This window comes from Rhamphochromis sp. 'chilingali' (assembly GCF_963969265.1).
Source record: "Rhamphochromis sp. 'chilingali' genome assembly, chromosome: 14".
In the NCBI taxonomy this organism is placed as follows: Eukaryota; Metazoa; Chordata; class Actinopteri; order Cichliformes; family Cichlidae; genus Rhamphochromis; species Rhamphochromis sp. 'chilingali'.
Window position 1 is genome coordinate 3,663,720 of NC_137941.1, and position 22,994 is coordinate 3,686,713.

Consider the following 22,994-nt stretch of genomic DNA (forward strand, 5'->3'; position numbering starts at 1 on the left):
ATATAGAAATATGACCACAAATCAGGAAAGATGTGGGAAACAGAGGATTGCATTTAATGCCACGAGCTATCTTCACTGTTTATCTAATTCTGTGACCTGTTTTCACATTTAACTTGACGGTCTCAGATTTGCTGCGAGCACCTTTTACCACATGAGGGTGAGTTGGGTCGGCCTGATGTGGCTTAAAATGTGATTTCAGAATAACCGGAGAATCAGACACAAATGGAATGGATAGGGACGGTGGCGCTGCCTGGTGAGCCTATCAGTCAGTGTTAAGGCTGCTGAGAGGGCTGTCTCGTAGGCAGGTTCGCCTGCACCGACCATTTCCCATGGCCATTTGTCTCTGTCCACTTTCTTTCCCTATCCTTGCCCCCCCCCCCCCCTTTTTTTCTTTTCATCTCTTCCTCCCCCTCGTCTTCGATTGCTCATTTTGGACTCTCAGCCTTGTTCGATCTGCTATTTTTTCTGGTTCTCTGCATTTTCCACACCACCACCACAACACTCTTGTTTTCCTTTGTTCCAAGTATTCCCCCCGGCAAACAAGTTGCTTTAGCAATCAAAACTAGTAACTGGAGTAGACCTGATGATGTTTCATATTTACGTCTATCACTGTAGTCCACTGAACACCTGATTGTAAGTAAACCATTTTTTTTTACACATGTTACTTTTGCAGCCCTCTAGAAATGTTTTCATCTGTTTGAGTTAAAAAGAAAGGATTAAACGAATCTGTTGGTTATTTACAGATTTTGCAGTTACTACACTTTCATCCATCAATTCAACGAAACATATTATTTTTGTATCAACTTATAAAGCTGATGATTATTGCTAAAACACTTCTCAGTCATTTCAGTAATTACTGTTCCAGCCTCGTTTCATTTTGGAGGATTACTGTTGCTCTTAATGATCAGCGGGGAAATTGATATCCTTCTAGCAGATGACTAGCAATGAAGCTAAGTAATGTGTTCGCTTACATTTACTTTTCCTGTTCCTTTGATTACTTCGTATCAAAACAACAGCACATATCAGATATGTTCTTAATTAAGATTTACCAAGATAGCTTTGAATTCCCACCATTCTGTTGTACCAGACTGCAGCACAGCTCTCTAATCTTTCTGGCATTCGTTTTATTATGTGTCAAACTCAACACGGTGTGCCACCGCACAGCTGTAAACAGACTATATAAAGTCATTACGAGCAGATGTTTATTTCTGGTTTCCTTGGAGTTGGGAGCTGTTGGTGCCTATCTCATTCTCCACTTTATCTCGTGCCAGTTCTGTGCCGTTACATCTGTGGTTTGAACAACTGTTTATGTCCTTATTTGTCATGTTAAACACAGTCGGAGAAAAAGAAGATCTGTGACTAAATGAAAAGCCTAAACTATAAGAGAAGCTTTAGATTTTAAGATTTACAAGCCAACAATTAGCACATTTTGTAAACTTATTAAACATATGAACTCAAAAATCCTCATCAACAATCATATGATCGCTGGTGTTTTGTTTGTTTTCTCTGGATTATTGTCGGGGCTTTACCTTCCCGCCTTGAGGAAACTGTTGTTGTGATTTGGTGCAATATAAACAGGGCTGCACATAAGTGGTCCGCAGGTGCGCATTCGCTGAAAATAAAAATAAATAGAAGCGCACCAGATAAGAAGTTGCAACACGTGTTTGCGTACATACGATTTTCTGGAGGAGGACAGACAATTGTTTAGAACTCTTAAAGATGTCGAAGAAGCAAACTCCTTTAAGCAGTTACTTTGGTGTCAGAAGGAGTCCGAACCGCAAAAGAAACGCGTATTCTCAGAAAAGTGGTTGCAGGAGGTGAGTTGGCTTCAAAACGAGGAACGCACAGAGATGTGGTGCAGAATATGCTGTGAAAATCCCACTCTAGTGGACAAAAACACTGCCTTTTATATGTACGCAAACGCGCGTTGCAACTTCTTATCTGGCGCACGTCTTTTATTTTGACAGCGAATGCGCACATGCGGACCACTTATGTGCACCTCTGAATATAAATAAGATTAGAAGAGGGAAAACATGGAGTCCTCCAGACTAAAGAACAGAGGGACCATCTGGCTACTTATCAACGCCCACTTAAAACCCCCGAATTTTTGATAGTATGAGGGTGAATTAGTGCCTATGGGTCTGGCAGCTGGCACATCTGGAAAAGCACCATCGATGTTGAAATCTATATACAGGTTTTAGAGCAACATATGCTCCCATCCAGATAACATCTTCTTCACAGAAGTCCTTGTATTTTTCACCAAGGCAATGTTAAACCGCATACTACACCTTTTACAACAGCATGTCTTGTTGAGTGTGAGTCCTAAACTGGCCTACCTGCAGCCCAGAACAACTTTCACCAACCGAAAACATTTGGCACGTGAAATGAACGATAGAACACAGAAGCAGCTAGAGTCCTCCAGCAGCTGCTCTCGTAGGTTCCCAGATGTTTACAGACTGTCGTCGAAAGAAACGTGGGTGGTACACAGCAGTAAACATGGTCCCGTTCCACTTTTTTTGAGACATCAAGCTCAAAATGACTTTATTATTAGAGTTTGAACAAATATTAGCTGTAGCCTACATTATAATTTGTAACTTGTCTATTCATTGCACACATGAGGATGACTAAACCTTGGCTGAAATTTTAAACAAGCAGGGAAAATCTGAAATGAATCTGAAAACTTTGTGCAGTAATTTAGTCTTAGTGAATTATGCTTTCTTCTCATCTGACTGCGGCTGTACGTGAGCGTCGATTTGCTGATCAAAAGATGTTTTTGTGGTTCTGCGTAACTGATGTCAGCGCTCTGCAGTGAGTTGGCACCCAGAGGCTGAACAGTGAGTCCTTCTGGCCTTGATGGACACAGGAAACAAGCGCGGCCATTTAACCGCAGCCTTCTCTCTGGCCCAGCAGCCCTGCTCGCTGGTGCTGAGGGGAATCATAGCCGCTCACTCTGATGATTTATGACCACACCTGCAGCCAGCCTCAGAGCTTTGCATGCGTGTTTGTGTGCGTACAGTAAAGAAAAACAGAGAAAAAATGACTGTGTGTGTATGAAAGGCAAAAATCAAAAGGTATGTGTAGGTTTAAAGAAACAAAAGACTGAAACTGCATGGGCGACTTTGTTGAGTCAAGCAGAATGCTAAAATTTGAGGCGCTTTGTTTCTGGATTACAGCTTCTTATGCACGCGCTGTAGTGGAGAATAGATTACAGTGTGCTGCAAACAGAAGTCTGTGTGCTGTTCGGGTGCAGGAATACCATTATCTCTCGCCTAGCCTTTTTGACTTGGCCTTTCTTTCAATCCTCTCACTCCTCCATGAACCTTCACTCTGACTGTATTCTGAAATGCAGTTCCTCATAAAATCCATCAAATAAAAAATTCATATTGAAACTCTCTCCCTCTGTTTTCTCCACCTTTCTCCACTCCCACTATCAGCACTTCATAATGATAAATGACAGACTGTCAGATATTAAAGTCTGAAACACAATAAAAGGTTGATTCTCTCCCTTTTCCACCTCGCATCTCTCCAATTTTAGTTTCATCAGTTTTTTGTCTCTAAAACATTTTTTGTAACATTTTGGAGAAAGAAAAGTCTATTATATTTGCACAGCAGGCATTCAGCTTAGTTTTTGTATTCACAGTGAGGCATTACCAGTGTAAAGATAATAACCTTATAAAAACAGCAGGCTTCATGTTTAACATCCATTCTCTGATTTATAAAACATTAGCAGGAACTGTTTTCATCACAAAGTGAACGCTGGTGTGATTTAGCAAAGGTGCTGAATTTTCATTGGCTCCACTTTCTCAAATGTGGACATTCGCTGCTTTTCTTTAATGTGAAATTCGATTTTAAAAACAAGGAAATGTTATATTTTGTTTACATTGGAAACAGCTTCAGTTGCAGCCGTACTGCCAATTCAGTTCATGTCAAAGAATAGAGACCGTCTCGTGATGGGATCGCACCAGCAGCAACGCCCTTCAATGAGGTGATTTCTTAATCCTGAGTAAACAGTCATTACTGTGGGGTTGGTTAGTTCTGACTGTATTTTAGGAGGATTATGGTCAGATTTGCATGAAAATTTGGCTCAATTTTGAGTATATGTGGTTTCAGGGGTTTTTTGTAAAGATTATTGAACATTTAATTCAGGTAAGGTAGACCCTACAATAATACATACAGAGAAAAACCCAACAATCATATGACCCCCTGCGAGCAAGCGCTTCGGCGACAGTGGGAAGGAAAAACTCCCTTTTAGCAGGAAGAAACCTCCAGCAGAACCAGGCTCAGGGAGGGGCGGGGCCATCTGCTGCGACCGGTTGCGGCGAGAGAAGGAAGACAGGATAAAGACATGCTGTGGACAACAAGTATGATTCAATGCAGAGAGGTCTATTAACACAGTGAGCCATCCATTCTCCTCCACTTATCCTTATCAGGGTCCCGGGGGGCGGAGCCTAAACTTGCTACCATAGGACAAAAGTGGGGTACACCCACTCATCCACCAATCTGACACAGGGCTAACATAGAGCGACAGACAACCAGTCACACTCATGGGAAAATAAGAATCACCAGTTAAGCTAACTCCACTGACTGCATGTCTCTGGACTGTCCCAACAGAAAGGCCCTGGCTCAGATGATGTAGTCAAACTCTTGCTGTGACCTTCTTGTTATGAAGCAACAGTGCTAACCACCACACCTACATGCCTAAATGATTATATATCAAATTGAATTTGACACTCACTTGACAGACAGACACCTACAAAAATACTCACTGCCTTGGTGGTGGTTCAGACTACCCTGGAAACCTCCAATACTTTGTTTTTGCCACGGTGACACACCCAAACACTCACAAGTCACATAATTCATCTGGAATATATACCAGCTAAACTATAGTAACGCAGCTAGTAAAAAGTCATCCTGCTCTGTAGTTGCTTTAGTAAGGTAACATACCAAAATCAAATTGGAGCGGTGCATCTTTGCATTAGCTACGCTACGGGGGCTCCTTCTAGAGTGAGCGAGCAAGGGCAGTGCCCATCTTTCCTTCTTCTCTCACAGCTGAGCTTCAGTATTGGTTCATTACCCAGCCTGTCCTGGCACTCCAACAACAGTACCGCAGAGAGCCTGTCAGATGATGGCACTCACAAAGGTGTTTGCTGTCATGGTGTCAGTAAGATAAGCAATTTTGAATGTCTTTGCTTATTATACATACTTTTCACTCTAATAGTTTTAAGATAAAACAGTAAACTTAAAGGAATGTTAACATGTAACATGTACACCTGTGTATTGGTTAGTTCTTACTTATGCTGTGTAAGTTCATACAAATTAGCGTGATAATCTCAGGTAGAATTGCGCAGAATTAAATGCTAATACAGTTTATATTGTTTTTGTTTTGTTTTTTATATTTCTGATATATATCATTAGTCACTGCTTGTTTGTACTCTGCTGTGGATTCCTGCTGCCCACCAGGTTGTAGACTAAATGTTCTTTGAGACCAAACAATTCCAGCGACTGATCCCCTCCCACTGGGGTCCACCCCCGAGAACTACTTAGCTGAAAAGGTTTTTCTTCTTCTGTGTGCCTGTGCTCTACCAGCAGAAATGTTAATGTAAAGTACAAACCAGCTGTTAGCGTGGTTGTTTCATGATCACAATGATGTTAGAAAGCAAACGTGGTTGAAAATAGCCATTTGGTGCTGGCTTAAGTTACATAAACGAAACATTAAAACTAGCTATTTTCTGCTTAAGTTGTTAAGAATTGAAGTGAATACTAACTTTGTCAATAGTTTCTCCAATAGACTCTTGAAGGTGAGTCTCCAAGCTAACCCATCGCTTTTGCAGGCATTACCAGCATGTATAAGTCTATGGACAAGCATAGCTCCCATTTCTGTTTAAAGACTCTCTGCAGTTTATGAATTACACACTCTGAAAATGACCTAGCACGCATTTATAACTCTACAGCAAATGTCTTCATAAAATTGTTTGGTTTTTTTGTTTGTTTTTTTTTGAAGACTTTTCAGTGTAAAGTCAGAAAGGTCAGTCTTTTTCTTTGTTACATATATGTTTTGTGATTTCATCCCTCAGAGGATTTTCTCATAAGTCGTCTTCGGTAATTATTTCCAAGGTCTTGTGCTAAACATTCAGGTAACTTTGCTTTACAGATCAGAAAAGCTACATTCAATACAACCACAGTTCTCTGCCACGCTTTCAATTTGTTGAATAATTCTGTTTAAAGGCTTTTGTTTTTACAGAGTTGCATGGAGTTTGGTCAGCTCACAACATTAAAAATAATGAGACTGACCTCGCCTTTTGATCTTTAGGACATGAATTTTAAAAATCATCACTTAACCAGGGCAGTCACCATTACAGGATTCATTTCTCCACTACTGCAATAATGTCACACACTGCAGCGCTGCCTTTAGGTTTAAAGGTTGGATTATAGAAAGGGAGACAAAAGATAATATTATGACAATAGTAGATTTATATCTATCTGGAGAGCGATAGATTTTTCAAGCAAAAGATTTAGGCTTGGATATCAATTACTGTGCACTCAGGTGATAAAATAATCAGATATATTTCTCTGAAAAGATTGTACTTTTATTAAAAAGCACATTCCAGCATGCATTAGATGGCAAACCAATGAAAAATAAAGCTGAGAAATAGTAACAAGATCATTAATACCAAGAATTAATCTAGCACCAGTATGATTCTGAAGATTAAGGACTTTTTGTCTCGGTAGCCCTCAGCAGTGTGGAGATAAGTTGGTTCATTGCTGTATTTTTGCAAGGATGCTTTTCTTGTGTCTGCAGGTGACAGGAGCTAAGTGGGGGGGTTGTTTTCAGAGCTTGTCTTGCTCTTGTCAACACAGCAGCATGTCAGGCTGCTGAAAGTTTGAAGGGGGAAGCTTTTGTCTTTTAATATGCTGTTAATGTAGTCTGGCTGACAGTAGTAGATTGTCTCACTGGGCCAAAGCACTGGGTGGTGTCGCTGACGCTTTCTGCCAACACTGCAAGCTGAAAAATTACGGGAGGCATGAAGTGCTGAATGAATTGCTTTTAAGTAATTTCATCCATCAAAAAAAAGCAAGATGCAATGTTGTTGTTTTTTTTATGACAATTGGAGTTTTCAGGTTCTGCCTGCGTTCAAAGCTTTTCGAGCTACTTCTCGATACTGTCAGATAACATTCAAAGACAGACATGAAGAGAACTCGTAGCCTTTTCTTAAAAGCAGTTTATTTTCAATTACAGTGCAGCTACATATCTCGAGTGAAAGGGAAGGACTCAAATAAAAGGAGATAAGGGCTTTGAAAATCCTAGCACCTTCCCCAGCTTCTGTACGATCACACAAAAGATCAAACCTTTCATTTGAGACGACAGTAGAAACCTGACTTTACACTGACCCATATCAGAGGCTATCATGTTGTCATGGGACCAATTAGAAACCATCATTTCATCCGTGGGGCAATTGCCATGCCATCACCGATACAAAGTGTAACTTGTGTCCTTTTTTGATACACATTGAGGTTTTTTTGTAATATTTTCTTTGCATTTAAACAGCCAGCGTCTGCGATGGAAGGCGGACGCATCGTGCACGGGATTCTTTATCATTTAGAAAACACGAACTAGTCGTGGGATTGTATTCCTCTGAAACATGGACAGGTTCAGATAGAAACAAATGAGTGAGGATATGTGAAAGGCAGAGCAGTGATGTAGTTTAGAAACATTCTGAGTAGAATATAGTGACGATGAGCGCAGAGCTTACCAGTGCCCTTTAAACCTGTCAGCTCAGTTCATAAACCACATGCAAGGGTGGACAGTACAACATACAGAAAGGTAGGAAATGGCTCCTAAATCATTTTGACGCAGCTTAAAGCTATTTAATGTTCACAGTTGCATAATTCTAAGCTAGTAAATGCAGTAGTTCAGGGTGATGGACCTGCCTGGATTGGATGGCACTGGCGTCAAAAATGAAAGCTGACTGACCACCAAATAAAGACGCCAAATACCGAGACTTGAATCTAAAGAGGCACTCGGAGTTCTTGTATGCGCCCTGCACCCTGCTCATCAGGCAGATCTGTGTCCCAAGCATTTTAAAAGCCCTCGCTCACCATTTGCAGTGAAAGGTCAGGTATACAAGCAAAGACTAGAAAAGTCAGGCAGTATTTGACGAGTAGAGGATACTGAACATCACAGTTAATCCCATTCTGCCACTGAGACACAGCACTAAGGTAATGTGTACACAAAGTGCATGCCTACAGTTTTTCAGGGCTCCTGTTTATCAGAGGTTTGAGCATAATATGATTAAAGAGCGTCATGATGTTGTTGTTTACTTGGAGAGAGTTGCCGACAGAATTCAGCACAATCACAGATTCAGTGTGTTGAATATGTGCCCTGTGTTCTTGTACTGGAGAGAATTTATCCGAAGCTCAGAGCTGAACCACAGCTTACTGTCCGGTAACACATCTATAAATGCCTACTTGCCCCACACACTCGTTTGTTCTTGTTGTCATGTCTTTTTATGTTTGTCATCCTCTCTCAGAAGTATCGGGGGATCGGCTTCATCGCTTCGATATCAGTGATTCTTTTTCATTCGCATGTGGGATTTAAGTCTTAATACATGTGTGCCCAATTTTCTTTGATAGGTTTTACATAAAAAGCATAGAGATCCAGTTTCAGACGGTGCATTTTTGTTAATTATTAAGTCGGTCTTCCATGCAAGCAAAATGATTTGGTTAGAAACCTCAAATCATGATGGAAAATCTGCCTACACAAGCCGTCATAGGCAGTTTGTTTTAAATGGGATGAACCCCACGGCCTGCCAAGGGCAGACCTTTCCATCTCCTTCTGTTTTGAAGGAGATAATGATTCTCTTTTACTTGGAATAGGATTGCATTTTCTATCTCTCTCATCCTGCGTTCCTCACTCACCTTTACCTTTCCATCGCCCTGTTCCGCTTCCCCCTCACCCTGCCTCCTCCCATCAGTCGGCCACTGCGGGTACTCCCTCCACAGTGGCGATGCTCTATCGCTCCGTCACAGTGCAAGCGAGGGATGAGAGACAAATCAAAACCACCTTATTTCCCCTTAGTCCCTCTCACCATGCCAGATTGAATTTGAGGCTTTTCATCTTTCTCATCTTTCTCTTTTCCCCGCCTCCCTTGGCGTCCACTCAGAATTACCTGGAACCGAACCATCTCGCGACTTGATGACACACAATCGTTTATGCGCGTGAGGCCAGATAGTTGGCAGCCCTCGGCTCAGGTTCTTTTGGTTCGTTTTAAATTTTGTACTTCAGTCACGTGCGTTTTAAAAAACGGTCAATACCAAAATCCGTGACACCTTGCCTTTTCCAGTGTCTTGTAAATCCTCATGCATGCAAATGTCCAGATTAGTTTTGCAGGCTTTAATGTCCAAAAATGTCTGATCTTTAAAAGAGAAATGTTGAAATCCCATAAGAATGCCTATTTTTATATTCTCGCAGCCTTCTTGGCTCATTCTATATGGGGTTTAAATCCTCTTGGTACTAAATAAGATTTATATAAATCAATTTTTATTTTATGATAAAACATATTTTTGGCTGCATTCCAGTGGTAAAAATTACTTAGTTGTCTGTCATATGCAAAGTGCATAGTTACAGTTGCTACCAAGCCATTTATAATGTTAATTATAGAGTGTATCACACTACAAAGCATCTGCATTTCTCAGGGCATGGACACTTATTACAGGTCTGTCAGCTGTACATCCATGAAACGTGTGAAATTCCTCCACATCCCAACGGTGCACAATTAGATTGAGATCTGGTGATTGGAAAACCAGCAGCTTGAACCAAACGATACAACGCAGGATTGATCCATGCTTCCACATGGGTTGGGCCAAATTACAATCCAAATATCGCAGTCAGAAATCAAGACTCATAAGACCAAAAATGTATTTCCTATTTTCTGTTGTACAATTTTGATGAGCCCATGTGAAGTGTAGCTTGAGTTTCCTGTTCTTAGATGACAGGAGTGTGCTCTTATATAGTTATAGCTCTTATAGTTACTGTTAGTGTTGTCCTCATGTATTTTCAGAGCTTTCTCTGTAATTGTTTCTATTGGAAAATCCCAGCATATCAGCAGTTTTTGAAACACTCCACCAACCACCAAATTCAAAATCACCGAAGTCTCCTTTCTTCCCTAATCTGGTGCCCATATTGAACTTAAGAAGGTTGCCATGTTTAAATATCTACTTTGGACACGTTTAACAGGTAAACTTAATGATGTGGTGAGTCAGTACAACACGTGCATTTATACCTGTGGCTAACTTAGAAACACCTGGTATGCATGGGCACCATGTTATTTCTAATAAAGTTGATATCTTCAAAACTGGGAAATGATGTGTAGATATCACTGTAAACAAGAAGAAAAACATATACATTTGATTTGATCTGATAGGCCAGTAACACATTCACTTTAGGCACATTAACAAATCTACAAATGTTATTTTTGACAACTGTAGTCGATTTTTACTGTATGAATTATTTTTGTGAAGCTGTCATTACTGAGCAGACGTGAGCACAGACATATTTAGAAGATTTATGGCCAGGGTGGTCTGATCTGAAAATCAAAACTGACAGACGCATTAGCATCGCCTGCTAATTAGACTGCACAGCAGTGTGTGTTGGAGGAATACGACTGACAAAGTGAACTGAATGGAATTTGGTTTTGTACTTAGACAAAATGACTCTAATTCATTTACCCACAATTGGCCAATCCTCAAAATGAAAAGTCTGCAATCATAAAATCATAAAGCATGGTGCGGTGCAGAAGTAGAAACTTGTAACTAACTGGTCTCGCGTGTCGATGTGATTCTCACTTGCTACATGAGCATGTGGGGGGCCGTGACACCTGGCTTCTGCTACCTGAGAAAAATGACTCTCATCTCCCTCTCGGTTGGACTTACTCCCACCCATCCTCCCTTCACCCCACCTTTTCATTTTCAATTATGGGTTGGAATATGAATCTTTAATAGGGTGATAATTGTGCTAGCATATTTGCTGTCACCCACCATTAGGCCAGATTAATTAGCCCATTTAGTTTAGCTTAAGAAAGTGTCTAGCTGAGGAATGGGGGCACTGATGGGAGGCGGGCAGAGAGTAGAATCAGCACAATCTGTTCTATATCATAGTGCCATCTTTTTCCTGCTTTCTTTCCCTCTCTTTGTGCTTCTGTGCCTTTTCCCCCCTTTGCCACTTTAACTCTTTTTCTCATCTAACAAAGTCTGTTAGTCTGTTTCATCAGCTGCTCCCGTCTGCCCTGCTCTCAGCAATATTTTCTGTCGCTCTATGAGTTTTCAAGTGGTTGGTGGGGAAATTGATGGTGCAGTCGAGTGACACAGTTGAAACTTTCTGCAACTATTAATTCTGTAATTACCAGTATAGCCAGTGGTGTATTTTTCTTTCCAGCCAACCTAGTTTTCTAAAAGTGACATTTTTGGAGATGAAAAATATGTCAATTAGGTTGAAGTAGTTATGAAACTGATTTATCTGGTTGATAAAATTAAATTCAGTCAGTGGTTACTGATTTCCACCTGTCCAAGGTGGTGCCTGCTGCTGGAAAGCTGAAATAGGTTCTTCTTCTACTCATTTAATACACAGAAACACATTTTATACTTAAGTAAATGAGCTCCCACTTGAACAAACTGATGCAAATGGGTTTTTTTTATTACGGTCATGGTGATTTTGCTTTGGGGCAAGGCCAAAACCTCTTTTTGTATGCATGAAAAACCCTGCTAGCAGCAATCAGAACACAGAATACATTCACAGAAATACTGATGAAGATGGCATCGCGAATTGTTTCACGAATGGAGACCAAAAAACATCTAAAAGAATAAATATTAGCTTTACAGTTTTTAAGTGGCTAGAAGCCACTGTGACGGGGAAGCAGCTGAGGTGGTCTTTTGGCATCTGGTCCCTCTGGAGGTCTTTCAGCCACGTTCAACTGCGTGGAGATTCCAGAGTGGACCTCAAGCCCACAGAAGAGGTTTATATATATCTCATTTTAGTCTGTCACCTATCACCTTCAGGATCCCTCAGGAGGAACTGGAAAGTCTTGCCAGGGAGATGGACTCGTGCTTAGCTTTCACTTCAGCCTTTACAGCTTTTTTCTTTTTCATGTGATGTAAAAAGGTGGATTTTGAAATTAACATTAACTGTCCAACATCTCATTTTTTGTTTTGTTTTTTGGTCTTTTTTATATTTCAAAGTTTTGAAACTAAATTATTTAACTGTATTTGATATTTGTGTGTGGAGGTGTATATGTGTGATTTACTTAGATATTGTCTGTGCCTGTCGAGTGACTGGATGAAGTTAGCTAGTAGCTAAATATGGAGATTACTGTTCTCAAAAACATTGGTGTCGCGGAAGAGACTGAACTGAATTTATGATAACTATGACCAAAAGAAATGAACATGATTCTGAGGAGCTTGCAAGAAACTATGACGAGAAAACACAAAACATGACCTGAACAGATTCACGAAATACCTGAAACCTGACGTGACGTGAAGGGAGGACAACAGACGCACCGACCCTGAACAGAAGAAGACAGAGAACTTAAATACACAGTGGAAACACCTGGGGAGACACAGCTGACACAAATGAACATGACGCTACAGGGGAAGTGAAACTAAACACACTGAACATGGAAACACTAGACCCTTCAAAATAACACAGGAAACATGGAGAGACAAAGACACAACAACACGAGCTTGACAATGGAACATGGAACTTTTGGCATAGAACACAAGACCAACTCGCTAGGAGAGGTAAATGGAAACAGGTAAGGGAGACGATGGCACGGGCATAACGAGACAGACTTCACAGAAGACAGGAAAAGACTGATGGAGACCTAGAAGAAGCATAAACCAGACTAAGACTCAACTAAGACACACTAAATAATAATACTGAAACTTAACATTATCTCATAATTATTCAAAAACACAAAATAACTCAACACAGACCCAGCCCCTGACAGCTGGTCCTGTGGTGGGTTTAATCTCCTCACACTTTCTGCATGAAGAGAGGTGACGTAGTTCCAAATGCCTGCTTATTGTTGGTCCACACATTTTTTTCTCTGGATGGAATCAGACACTCGTGAATCACCGCAAACTGAAAACTAGTGAAAAGGCAACCATATAACCGTATAAGCCAACATTTCAGTTGCATGCAACCATTTGATTCTATGTTAGTGTGAAAGTAATGCTTAACAGGGCTTTAATCGCACTCTCCACCTTGGGATAAGTTGTGGGTGTATATGTGGCAGCAGAGTGACTTGGCCATGTCACTAGCTGTATATCTCTCAGCAGGCAGTAGGAAATGAGGTCTAATCGGAGGGATATTAAAGTCACAATAGACTGCTCCTGCTATTAAGGCCTGTCAGCCCTGGCCTCCTCTCTCACCTTGATGTCGCTCAGTCTCTGAATATTTATATGTCTACATGAGGGGCTACTTACAGAGTGAAATGTGTGCACGGTTCTCTGTGTGCGTGTGTGCTAGAAATTTATCATGGCCGTAGCTGCCCGAGCTCTTTGAATATGTTTACGTGCATCATTCTGTCTGTGCTCATGCAGTCCACCTTCCTGTCCTCCCCCAGGTGCAGCGGGTGCGAGGCTGCTCTCAGGTCAGAGCAAACCCGTGGCCATGGATGTGGATGAGGAAGAGAATATGAGTGAGTCGGCTCGGATTTTCTCATTTGTCCGTCTGTCTGTCCGTGTTCCTGTCTGTGCGGTACATTTAAATGTCTGCTTGTACTTTTGTTTCCCTTCTTTCTGTCCGCCTGCGTGTCTTCCCTTTTACGTCCCTCTGTCTTCCTCTGCTGTGTAATCAGTGTGGACACAGTTTGGTTGCTTACATAACGCAAGTGTTTTTTCTAGCGTCTAGTCCACATTTTTAAAGTGAATCGTCTGACATGCTAGGACAAACCAAAACTGATGAAAATTAAAACTGATTTTTTTTTTTTCAAAGCGCCATTCGTACTCGTGTTGTGAATTATCCTCACCGAGGCACAAAGCAACACGTTCACATGCAAATAAATATCGCTAATGCCGCTGAAACTTTTTAGAGGACAGCTAATCATTAAATCTGAGGTGCTCCAGGCCACACTTCAGATTCTCTCTACCTCCATCTCTTGCTTTAGAAAATCTTTTCTGCTCCAGTTTGTTGAACTTTAATTAGACACTTTGGTTTGAACTCGGCAGCCGAGGCTCAGAAAGCACGGAGACACTTGACAGAGTTTGTTTCCACACACCTACAACCATTTTGAGCTCATATTCAAAGGTAGCTGCCATCCCTGTAGAGCCCTAACTTCCGATTCTAATGAACAGTGGTGTCATACTTGCTGTTTCTGCCCTGCAAAGAAGCATGTTATGTTGCTCCATTAAGTCAAATAAGCAGTTGCAAAACAGTCTTTGTTGTCTCCCACAGCCTCTGAAGCCCCTTTCTTACATTTTTACTGCCAGTCAAAAGATGGATTTGAAGATAAAACAGCCCGAGCTCACACAGCCCCGTTTCTTTAATACAGAGGGAACACCAGAGGAAAGCATGAAAGAATTCCTAGCTTTTATGTGACAACCTTAGCAGCTCTCGAAATTCTTTAATCACATGAATCATCCCAAATCAAAACCTCAACAAACAAGTTACTCTTTGAGTGAAGCTGCAGTAACAGGCTGCAGTATTTGGTTCACGCAGCCCTCGCTGAGGATTTCAGCTCTGAAAGAATCGGGCATATGGGATTCTTTTTTTTTTTTTCTTTGTGTAACTAATGGATGCTGATTACACAAACGCTGGCATGATAATGATCACAACTGCATGTGTGTGCCATATTTCAGTGCATGGCATCGTGGCTGTTGCTCCATCGCTTATTGAGTATTAGTGTACATCTATCCTGAAAAGTTATGACTATAAAGTGAATAGAACGAATACAGTGAATTGTATGTATTCAATAAATAATTTTAGAGTGGGGGGAAAGGGAGCTCTAGATTTTTCTATGTGCCACTTGTATGTGTGCAGCATGCCAGACTCCTCATTTTGGGTTTTTTATGTTTTTAGTAGCTTTTTGGTCCATTCATACCATGAAACATGGCTAACGAGGTTTTATTACTACTAAATGTTTGCATTTGTATCTTTTATGCAATTATTTTCATTGAAAACATCAGATTTTGCAAAGAAATTGCAAAGAAACTAAATAAGCCAAGCGCTGCACGCTGTACATTTTAAAATGTATTTAGTTTATATTATGTCCTGGTTGCTAAACCACTCGGCTAACGCAGCGGTATCTGTGGTGGTTAAAGATCAGCAGCACAGGCCGTACCTCACAGATTATCTCCATTCTAATAGGTTATAGTTATTTTTGGCTACAGCTGTGCACAGTTGCCCACCTCCTTTAATTTGCCAAACATGAATATCACTTTGCAGAATGCATGAACAAACCAAACAATATTGCATGTTTTCAGCTCATAAAATGAGGGATGTGCATTTTGTGTTCATGATCTTAGGAATATTTATTTATTTATTTATTTTTTGGCCTTGAGACGTGTCAGTCGCAGTATGCAGAAGGTACCGGCATGTCATTTTGCAACCTAAACACTGTGTTCTCTGACAAGCTCCATGGGGGGGATCTCAGAGGCGCAGGGTCTTATGAATGGCACCTCATTAGAAGCAGTTTTTCAATTCAGATTGTCCTCATTTTAAATATGACAGTGATTCTTTAAAAAAAAAATCTCATCTAAAAGGAATAAAGTGCATTTTAACCTCCCACCGTGTCACCAGTCAAGAATTTAGGATCCTGCAGTAGGTGGAGTCTTCTCCTTCTGCCTCTTTGATGTACTCTCCTGTTTGCCTGGTCCTCAGCTCCTCCCCCTGCACTACTCCCCCTGCACTCCCTCAACCCAACCTACTATCCCACTCATGCACACTGCGGCCTCTCTTTCTCCTGAGTACCGCAAGGAGTAACCTATCAAGCCTTTGCTGAAGGATGTTATAAATGAAAATTTTTGCCAATATTCCATCCACTTTGTTAACTGGATTCAGTGATATGTGTTCCCCAGAACGGTATATATCTCACTGCTGTGGTTTAAAACTGAACACTGGAAGCATTTGTGGGTTTTCTACGTGAATTCAGTCGATTAAAAATTAATAGGAAAAAGGTCTGTTGGCGTGTGAGTGTGTTTCTGTTGAGTATCGATACGTGTGCTTGTATGTGTGTCTTTATGTTTGAGACCTGCAACACTGTGAAACCAGAAAAATAGATCCTTTTTCTTAGTATAACAATCTTAAACTTTAATTGTGAAAAAAGTAACATTTTGATTTCCAATTTAAAGACTCCTTGATCAAAAAAATAAATAAAATGAAGCAATACTTTTATTCAGAAATTTGGCAAAGATACAGTTTTGAGCATTTTTCAAGGTCAAAACATGTACCGATGTTCTGCTATTTGTAGTTATATCATAGGTATATCTTAATTTTTTTGGAGGTAGTTAAAAATTCAGCCTCTCTTGCAACTTGACACAGGAACACAAATCATTGGTTCAGTTCCAAAGAGTGATAAAGGAATCTATAAATTTTGCATTTACAAGATCCTGCAACGAAGGCGTTGTAAGTTACTCTTTCTGGGCACCGCAGGTTCAAGCAGCACCGACGTAAAGGAAAACCGAAACCTGGACAACGTGTCCTGCAAAGACGGGGTGGGAGTGGCTGAACAGCTCCCCAATGGCAGTGGCCTGGGCAGTCGAAAGCGACCGCTAGAAGAGGGAAACAATGGCCACACGCATTCCAAGTTCCGGGCTAAGAAGCGCAAGAAAACACCGGGCCCGGTCCTGCCCAAGAACGCTCTCATGCAGCTGAATGAAATCAAACCAGGTCTACAGTACAAACTGCTGTCTCAGACAGGCCCGGTGCATGCGCCAGTGTTTGTCATGACCGTGGAGGTCAATGGACAGATGTTTGAAGGCATGGGCCCAACAAAGAAGAAGGCTAAGCTAAACGCAGCTGAGAAAGCGCTGCGTTCCTTCGTCCAGTTCCCCAACGCTTCAGAGGCGCATCTGGCCATGGGCCGAACGCTGACAGTGAACACAGACTTTACATCGGATCAAGCTGACTTCCCCGACATGCTCTTCAACGGCTTTGAGACGCCAGCCGCGCCGGAAGAATCCTTCTATCTGGGCTCCAACGGTAGCAGCTCCCTAAATTCACTAGGGGAGTATCCACTGCCCACACCACCTGGCAGTGTCCTTGTCCAGCCCCCACTGCCCCCTCCATCTGCATTCAGCTCGCCCTCCAGTGGCAAAAACCCAGTCATGATCCTCAATGAGCTTAGGCCGGGTCTCAAATATGACTTTGTCTCAGAGAGCGGTGAGAGTCACGCCAAGAATTTTGTGATGTCAGTAACAGTGGATTCACAGACATTTGAAGGATCAGGGCGCAACAAGAAGCTGGCTAAAGCCCGGGCAGCGCAAGCCGCCCTGTCTGCACTGTTCAACATGCAGCTAGACCAGACACCATCTCGGCAACCCATACCAAGAGAGGGATTGCAGCTTCACCTACCCCAGGTAAGAGGTTTCTTTTTTGAATTCAAACAGCCAAAGAAACACGTCATCTAAGGATTTTCTGATTGCATCCTGCCTTTAGGCTCTTCATTATACATTTATATCTGCGACAGACTTGTTATTAAAACCCTTATTATAAAAAAAAACATGTGCATTATCATATCTCATCATAAAACTATCAGATGCACCAGTGGGTATCAGTTAAGCAGGACTGTTTTATAATGCATAAGGATAAACAATAGACTCGTGCTTCCTCACATACTGTTCCACTAAATGCTTACATAGGTCATGAGTTACATTGTGGGGCGATCGATATGAAGTGTTGATTTTGAGAAATTGCAGATAAGAACATGATTATTGCTGGAAGAATTCAGAAAATTATGCACTGTTTTTAATTCCAGGGAGCGATAGCTGATCCTAGATCTTTTCCATTTCATTACTTGCCTTTGAGGGAATCCAATTCCATATCAGGCCAAATTTGTCTTTGTTACAGTGGGGCAAAAAAGTATTTAGTCAGCCACCGATTGTGCAAGTTCCCCCACTTAAAATGATGACAGAGGTCAGTAATTTGCACCAGAGGTACACTTCAACTGTGAGAGACAGAATGTGAAAAAAAAATCCATGAATTCACATGGTAGGATTTGTAAAGAATTTATTCGTAAATCAGGGTGGAAAATAAGTATTTGGTCAATAACAAAAATACAACTCAAGACTTTGTAACATAACCTTTGTTGGCAATAACAGAGGTCAAACGTTTACTATAGGTCTTTACCAGGTTTGCACACACAGTAGCTGGTATTTTGGCCCATTCCTCCATGCAGATCTTCTCGAGAGCAGTGATGCTTTGGGGCTGTCGCCGAGCAACACGGACTTTCAACTCCCGCCACAGATTTTCTATGGGGTTGAGGTCTGGAGACTGGCTAGGCCACTCCAGGACTTTCAAATGCTTCTTACGGAGCCACTCCTTTGTTGCCCGGGCGGTGTGTTTTGGATCATTGTCATGTTGGAAGACCCAGCCTCGTTTCATCTTCAAAGTTCTCACTGATGGAAGGAGGTTTTGGCTCAAAATCTCACGATACATGGCCCCATTCATTCTGTCCTTAACACGGATCAGTCGTCCTGTCCCCTTGGCAGAAAAACAGCCCCATAGCATGATGTTTCCACCCCCATGCTTCACAGTAGGTATGGTGTTCTTGGGATGCAACTCAGCATTCTTCTTCCTCCAAACACGACGAGTTGAGTTTATACCAAAAAGTTCTACTTTGGTTTCATCTGACCACATGACATTCTCCCAATCCTCTGCTGTATCATCCATGTGCTCTCTGGCAAACTTCAGACGGGCCTGGACATGCACTGGCTTCAGCAGCGGAACACGTCTGGCACTGCGGGATTTGATTCCCTGCCGTTGTAGTGTGTTACTGATGGTGACCTTTGTTACTTTGGTCCCAGCTCTCTGCAGGTCATTCACCAGGTCCCCCGTGTGGTTCTGGGATCTTTGCTCACCGTTCTCATGATCATTTTGACCCCACGGGATGAGATCTTGCGTGGAGCCCCAGATGGAGGGAGATTATCAGTGGTCTTGTATGTCTTCCATTTTCTGATGATTGCTCCCACAGTTGATTTTTTCACACCAAGCTGCTTGCCTATTGTAGATTCACTCTTCCCAGTCTGGTGCAGGTCTACAATACTTTTCCTGGTGTCCTTCGAAAGCTCTTTGGTCTTGGCCATGGCGGAGTTTGGAGTCTGACTGTTTGAGGCTGTGGACAGGTGTCTTTTATACAGATGATGAGTTCAAACAGGTGCCATTCATACAGGTAACGAGTGGGGGACAGAAAAGCTTCTTACAGAAGACATTACAGGTCTGTGAGAGCCAGAGATTTTCCATGTTTGAGGTGACCAAATACTTATTTTCCACCCTAATTTACGAATAAATTCTTTACAAATCCTACCATGTGGATTCATGGATTTTGTTTTTCACATTCTGTCTCTCACAGTTGAAGTGTACCTCTGGTGCAAATTACTGACCTCTGTCATCATTTTAAGTGGGGGAACTTGCACAATCGGTGGCTGACTAAATACTTTTTTGCCCCACTGTAAGTCAGTTGTTGTCAATTGTACGTAGCTTTAAAACTCAAAAAATTGCAAAAGTGGGAAAGACAGAAGTCTAATCACTTAATCAAAACTGAGACTGGTTTTGTAAGCAAACGGAGGTGTGAAGTTTCAAAAAATCAGCTTTTCTTCCAACACTACATATTGGCCAAAGATCCTTGAATTAAAGGCTGTTAATAAAATAACTTGACTAGTGAACTCATTCCACTGTAGCTTGTTGAGTTCGAATTGATCCGCCTGTCAAGCTCTTGTTGTTCTGCGAGGTTATCGTTGAAATCTCATTCACACCAGGTTAGCAGAGACTAAAGGAAGGCGGTACCTTTAGATGCCGCTGTAGAGGTGACTGGCAGTGTGTGAAGAGAGATAACACAGGCAGCAAAGCTAATCAGCACGACACACTGTCAACAGTCCCCTCCCCGAAGCCTCCTCCCTTTTCTTTACTCGCGCTCTCCACATGTCAACTGTTTCGTTCAGCAAGCAGCCCGTTTTAACGATAGCGCCCCCACTAATTGCTCTATTAATTCTCTGTCGCTTGATATTTAATTTCTGCAGCCTGTTTCCATCTGCCATGGTATAATGGGTCATGTGCCGCTGCATAGAAACTCCAACCAAACCAAAAAAAATAATGATAATTAATTTTTTTTTAGAAATGATTCAGTATGCAACAAAGAAAATATTAGACAGTAGCTTATTACCAAACCATTCTGGACATGTTTTGGTGAAACGCGGAGGAAAGTTGTGTATTTTTTACACCCCTAGAGAATAAAAGTCATAGATGACCTTGGCGTTCGGAAAAAGTCAAATGGTCTGGCTACGAGTGGGTGACTTTGAAGTAGCAGGGAAGTAAAATTGGGACTAATTTTCTTAATTTGCGATCACCCAGCCGTCATCTCTCCTCATGCTTGTTGTCATTTTCCATCACATTAGTGATGAATAAAGAGCAGCTAGGGGAGCCGTGTCCATGAGCAGAAGACTTGTGAAGTTCTCACATAACTTGGACTCGATTTTTAAACCTTTGTGGGGTGTCACCGAGCATCTGTTGCTCAGGTTTGCTTGTTTGCTTTGCTCTTCCTTTTTTTTTGCCGTGTGATTCACTGTCACGAGGGAGATGGTAAATTATAGCTGTCAGACAGAACTCAAACAGCGTTGCTTGAAAGATGGTTAGGTATACCTCAGGGGGTCAGCCTAGTTTCACTTGTTGCTGTTTCAACGCTCCGAGTGCTGTTTGAAGCCGAAGCTAACACTGTGACAGGTACACAGTGCTCTAGGGGAGGATAACATCAGACATGCTTTGTAAGCTGACATATCTGACACAAGCTCGTGTTTGTGTGTCTGCATGTGTGCATGGCTTCCTGTTGTTCTGTCTGCCTTTGTGTGTGTGTGCGTGTGTGTAATTCCAGGTTCTGGCTGATGCGGTCTCTCGCCTGGTTGTGGATAAGTTCAGTGAGCTGACAGACAACTTTACGTCCCCGCACGCACGGCGAAAAGTGCTGGCAGGCGTCGTCATGACAACAGGTAAGAGTGGAGGAAGAGATTATTGGCACGTTTGTACACAGCAAAGGCTGTTTCAGAGCATCATCAGAGGGAATTTGTGGTTATAAGCCCAGAAAAAGCAGCTGACAACAAATACAGCTGAAGGCATATTTACTGGATGCTGGATGCTCATAGTAAACATATTTTTAAAAAAAAAAAAACCCTGTGAGCCAGAAGTTCAGGCTTCAAAGTGCTCTAAATGCTCGCTTACGGTTTTTCTGTCTCACTTAGAGACAATATCCCTAATGTGGTCATCTCAAACACCAACCTCAAGCTGTGAGAACAGAAACTCCACCCGCCTGCTGTTTAAAAGCTACATTTACAGATGAAAGTTAGCTTAAAGAGAAGAGGGCGGAGTCAATATACCTTCTTTCAGACCAGGATGAATAGAGGAGCTGCAAAAATGCCAAGGAAATATGGAAAGGCTGTATTTTGAACAGTGATTCATATGAAGCTGCTCTGTTAGAGTAAAAGAATAATAATGAGCGTGGTAGGTCCTGGTTAAGATTTTATATTTGTATAGCCTTATAATGTGTCCTTGATTATGTATTTTTAATCATATGTGACAACTTTAATAAGTTTGACATCCGTTGTTTTGTATCAGCCTTCAACCAGCCAGGCAGTACTTCAAATATTTAATGTAGTTAAATAAAATTATTTAAGAATCATATTAATAATCTAATAATATCATAAAAATGCAAATTTAACATCCATTTGTTACTATTTTAAAAACAAGTTTCCATAAAGCTAGGCAACACTGCTGATAGTTTTTGCCATCTGAAGCAAAATCGTCCTTTAAAACACAAAATACAAGACTGCACATTCCCAGACGCACTCTCCTGTAGCATGCATTACAACAGACGCTGCCCACCTGACAGTACTGCACTCGCACAGTCTGTAATTTTGATTTGCTTATTTATTTCTTGCCTCAGAGCATAAGCCGACCGCAGCCGAGTGAATATGTCAGTTTTATTTATGTTCTTCTTTTATTGGAATTTGAGCTGTGAGTATGTACCGAATGGTAGTTGTTTATTTATTTATGGGGTTGATCCCCAACAGTTTTAAATTGTTTAAATCTATACAAAAAATTATTTTCATTTTTTTATATTAATGTCTGCGTTATTAATTTGGAGCATTTAATACATTTTAATTTCATTTTATTTATGGTCTTCTTGAACTTTAAGAGAAAGATTTTAGTTATCATGATATATAGCAATAGCGACTGATATGAAAAAAAAATCATTAAAAAGTGCTGCACCTGTATAATAACTATATAATAAAAATATTCAGTTAATGTATATGTGTGATGGTTATGCATATATTAAATAAAAAAACAGTCATTTAGCTGTCTGGCCTCCACCTTTACTGTTTTATCTCTTGCTGCTTTTGTAACAGTGTTGTTGGATGCAGGAGGGAGCTGCTTTCAGCTGGAAACAAAACTGCGTCCATGAGTTATTCAGTACCAAAAAGAAAGCAGACACAGTCCCTGAAACGCTGTGGAACATTTAGCAGCTGTATTAGGTAGATAATTCACTCAAGGTGACAGACAGCAAAAACAGCTGAAAGAGGCTGAATTCTGGTAGCCTTGATTCAAAAGAAATGGGAATCTTATCCATAGCTGAATTTGTGAAACAGGGTATGAAAACCAGGCTCAAGTCCAACATTTTTTATGTTTTATGTTTCTTCAAATTTCAAAAGATTAACATGCAAAAAAATTCATGTATCCATCTTTTTATTTTCTATAAATTTCTTACTTAAAGAAGTGAAACTGTGTCCATTCTTTGAAT

General features: G+C 41.2%; 1 protein-coding gene across 2 annotated transcripts in view; it reads left to right on the forward strand.

The window, feature by feature from the left end:
* The window catches only part of adarb1b (adenosine deaminase RNA specific B1b), a 124,868-nt gene that overhangs the window by 85,174 nt on the left and 16,700 nt on the right, over window positions 1-22,994 (forward strand). For both annotated transcript variants that reach the window (XM_080903862.1, XM_080903863.1), the window contains 3 exons: window positions 13,617-13,691; window positions 16,643-17,568; window positions 21,075-21,189. In XM_080903862.1, coding sequence (XP_080759988.1) covers window positions 13,664-13,691; window positions 16,643-17,568; window positions 21,075-21,189 — 1,069 coding nt within the window. In that variant the 5' untranslated portion in view covers window positions 13,617-13,663. The remainder of the gene's footprint in view (window positions 1-13,616; window positions 13,692-16,642; window positions 17,569-21,074; window positions 21,190-22,994) is intronic.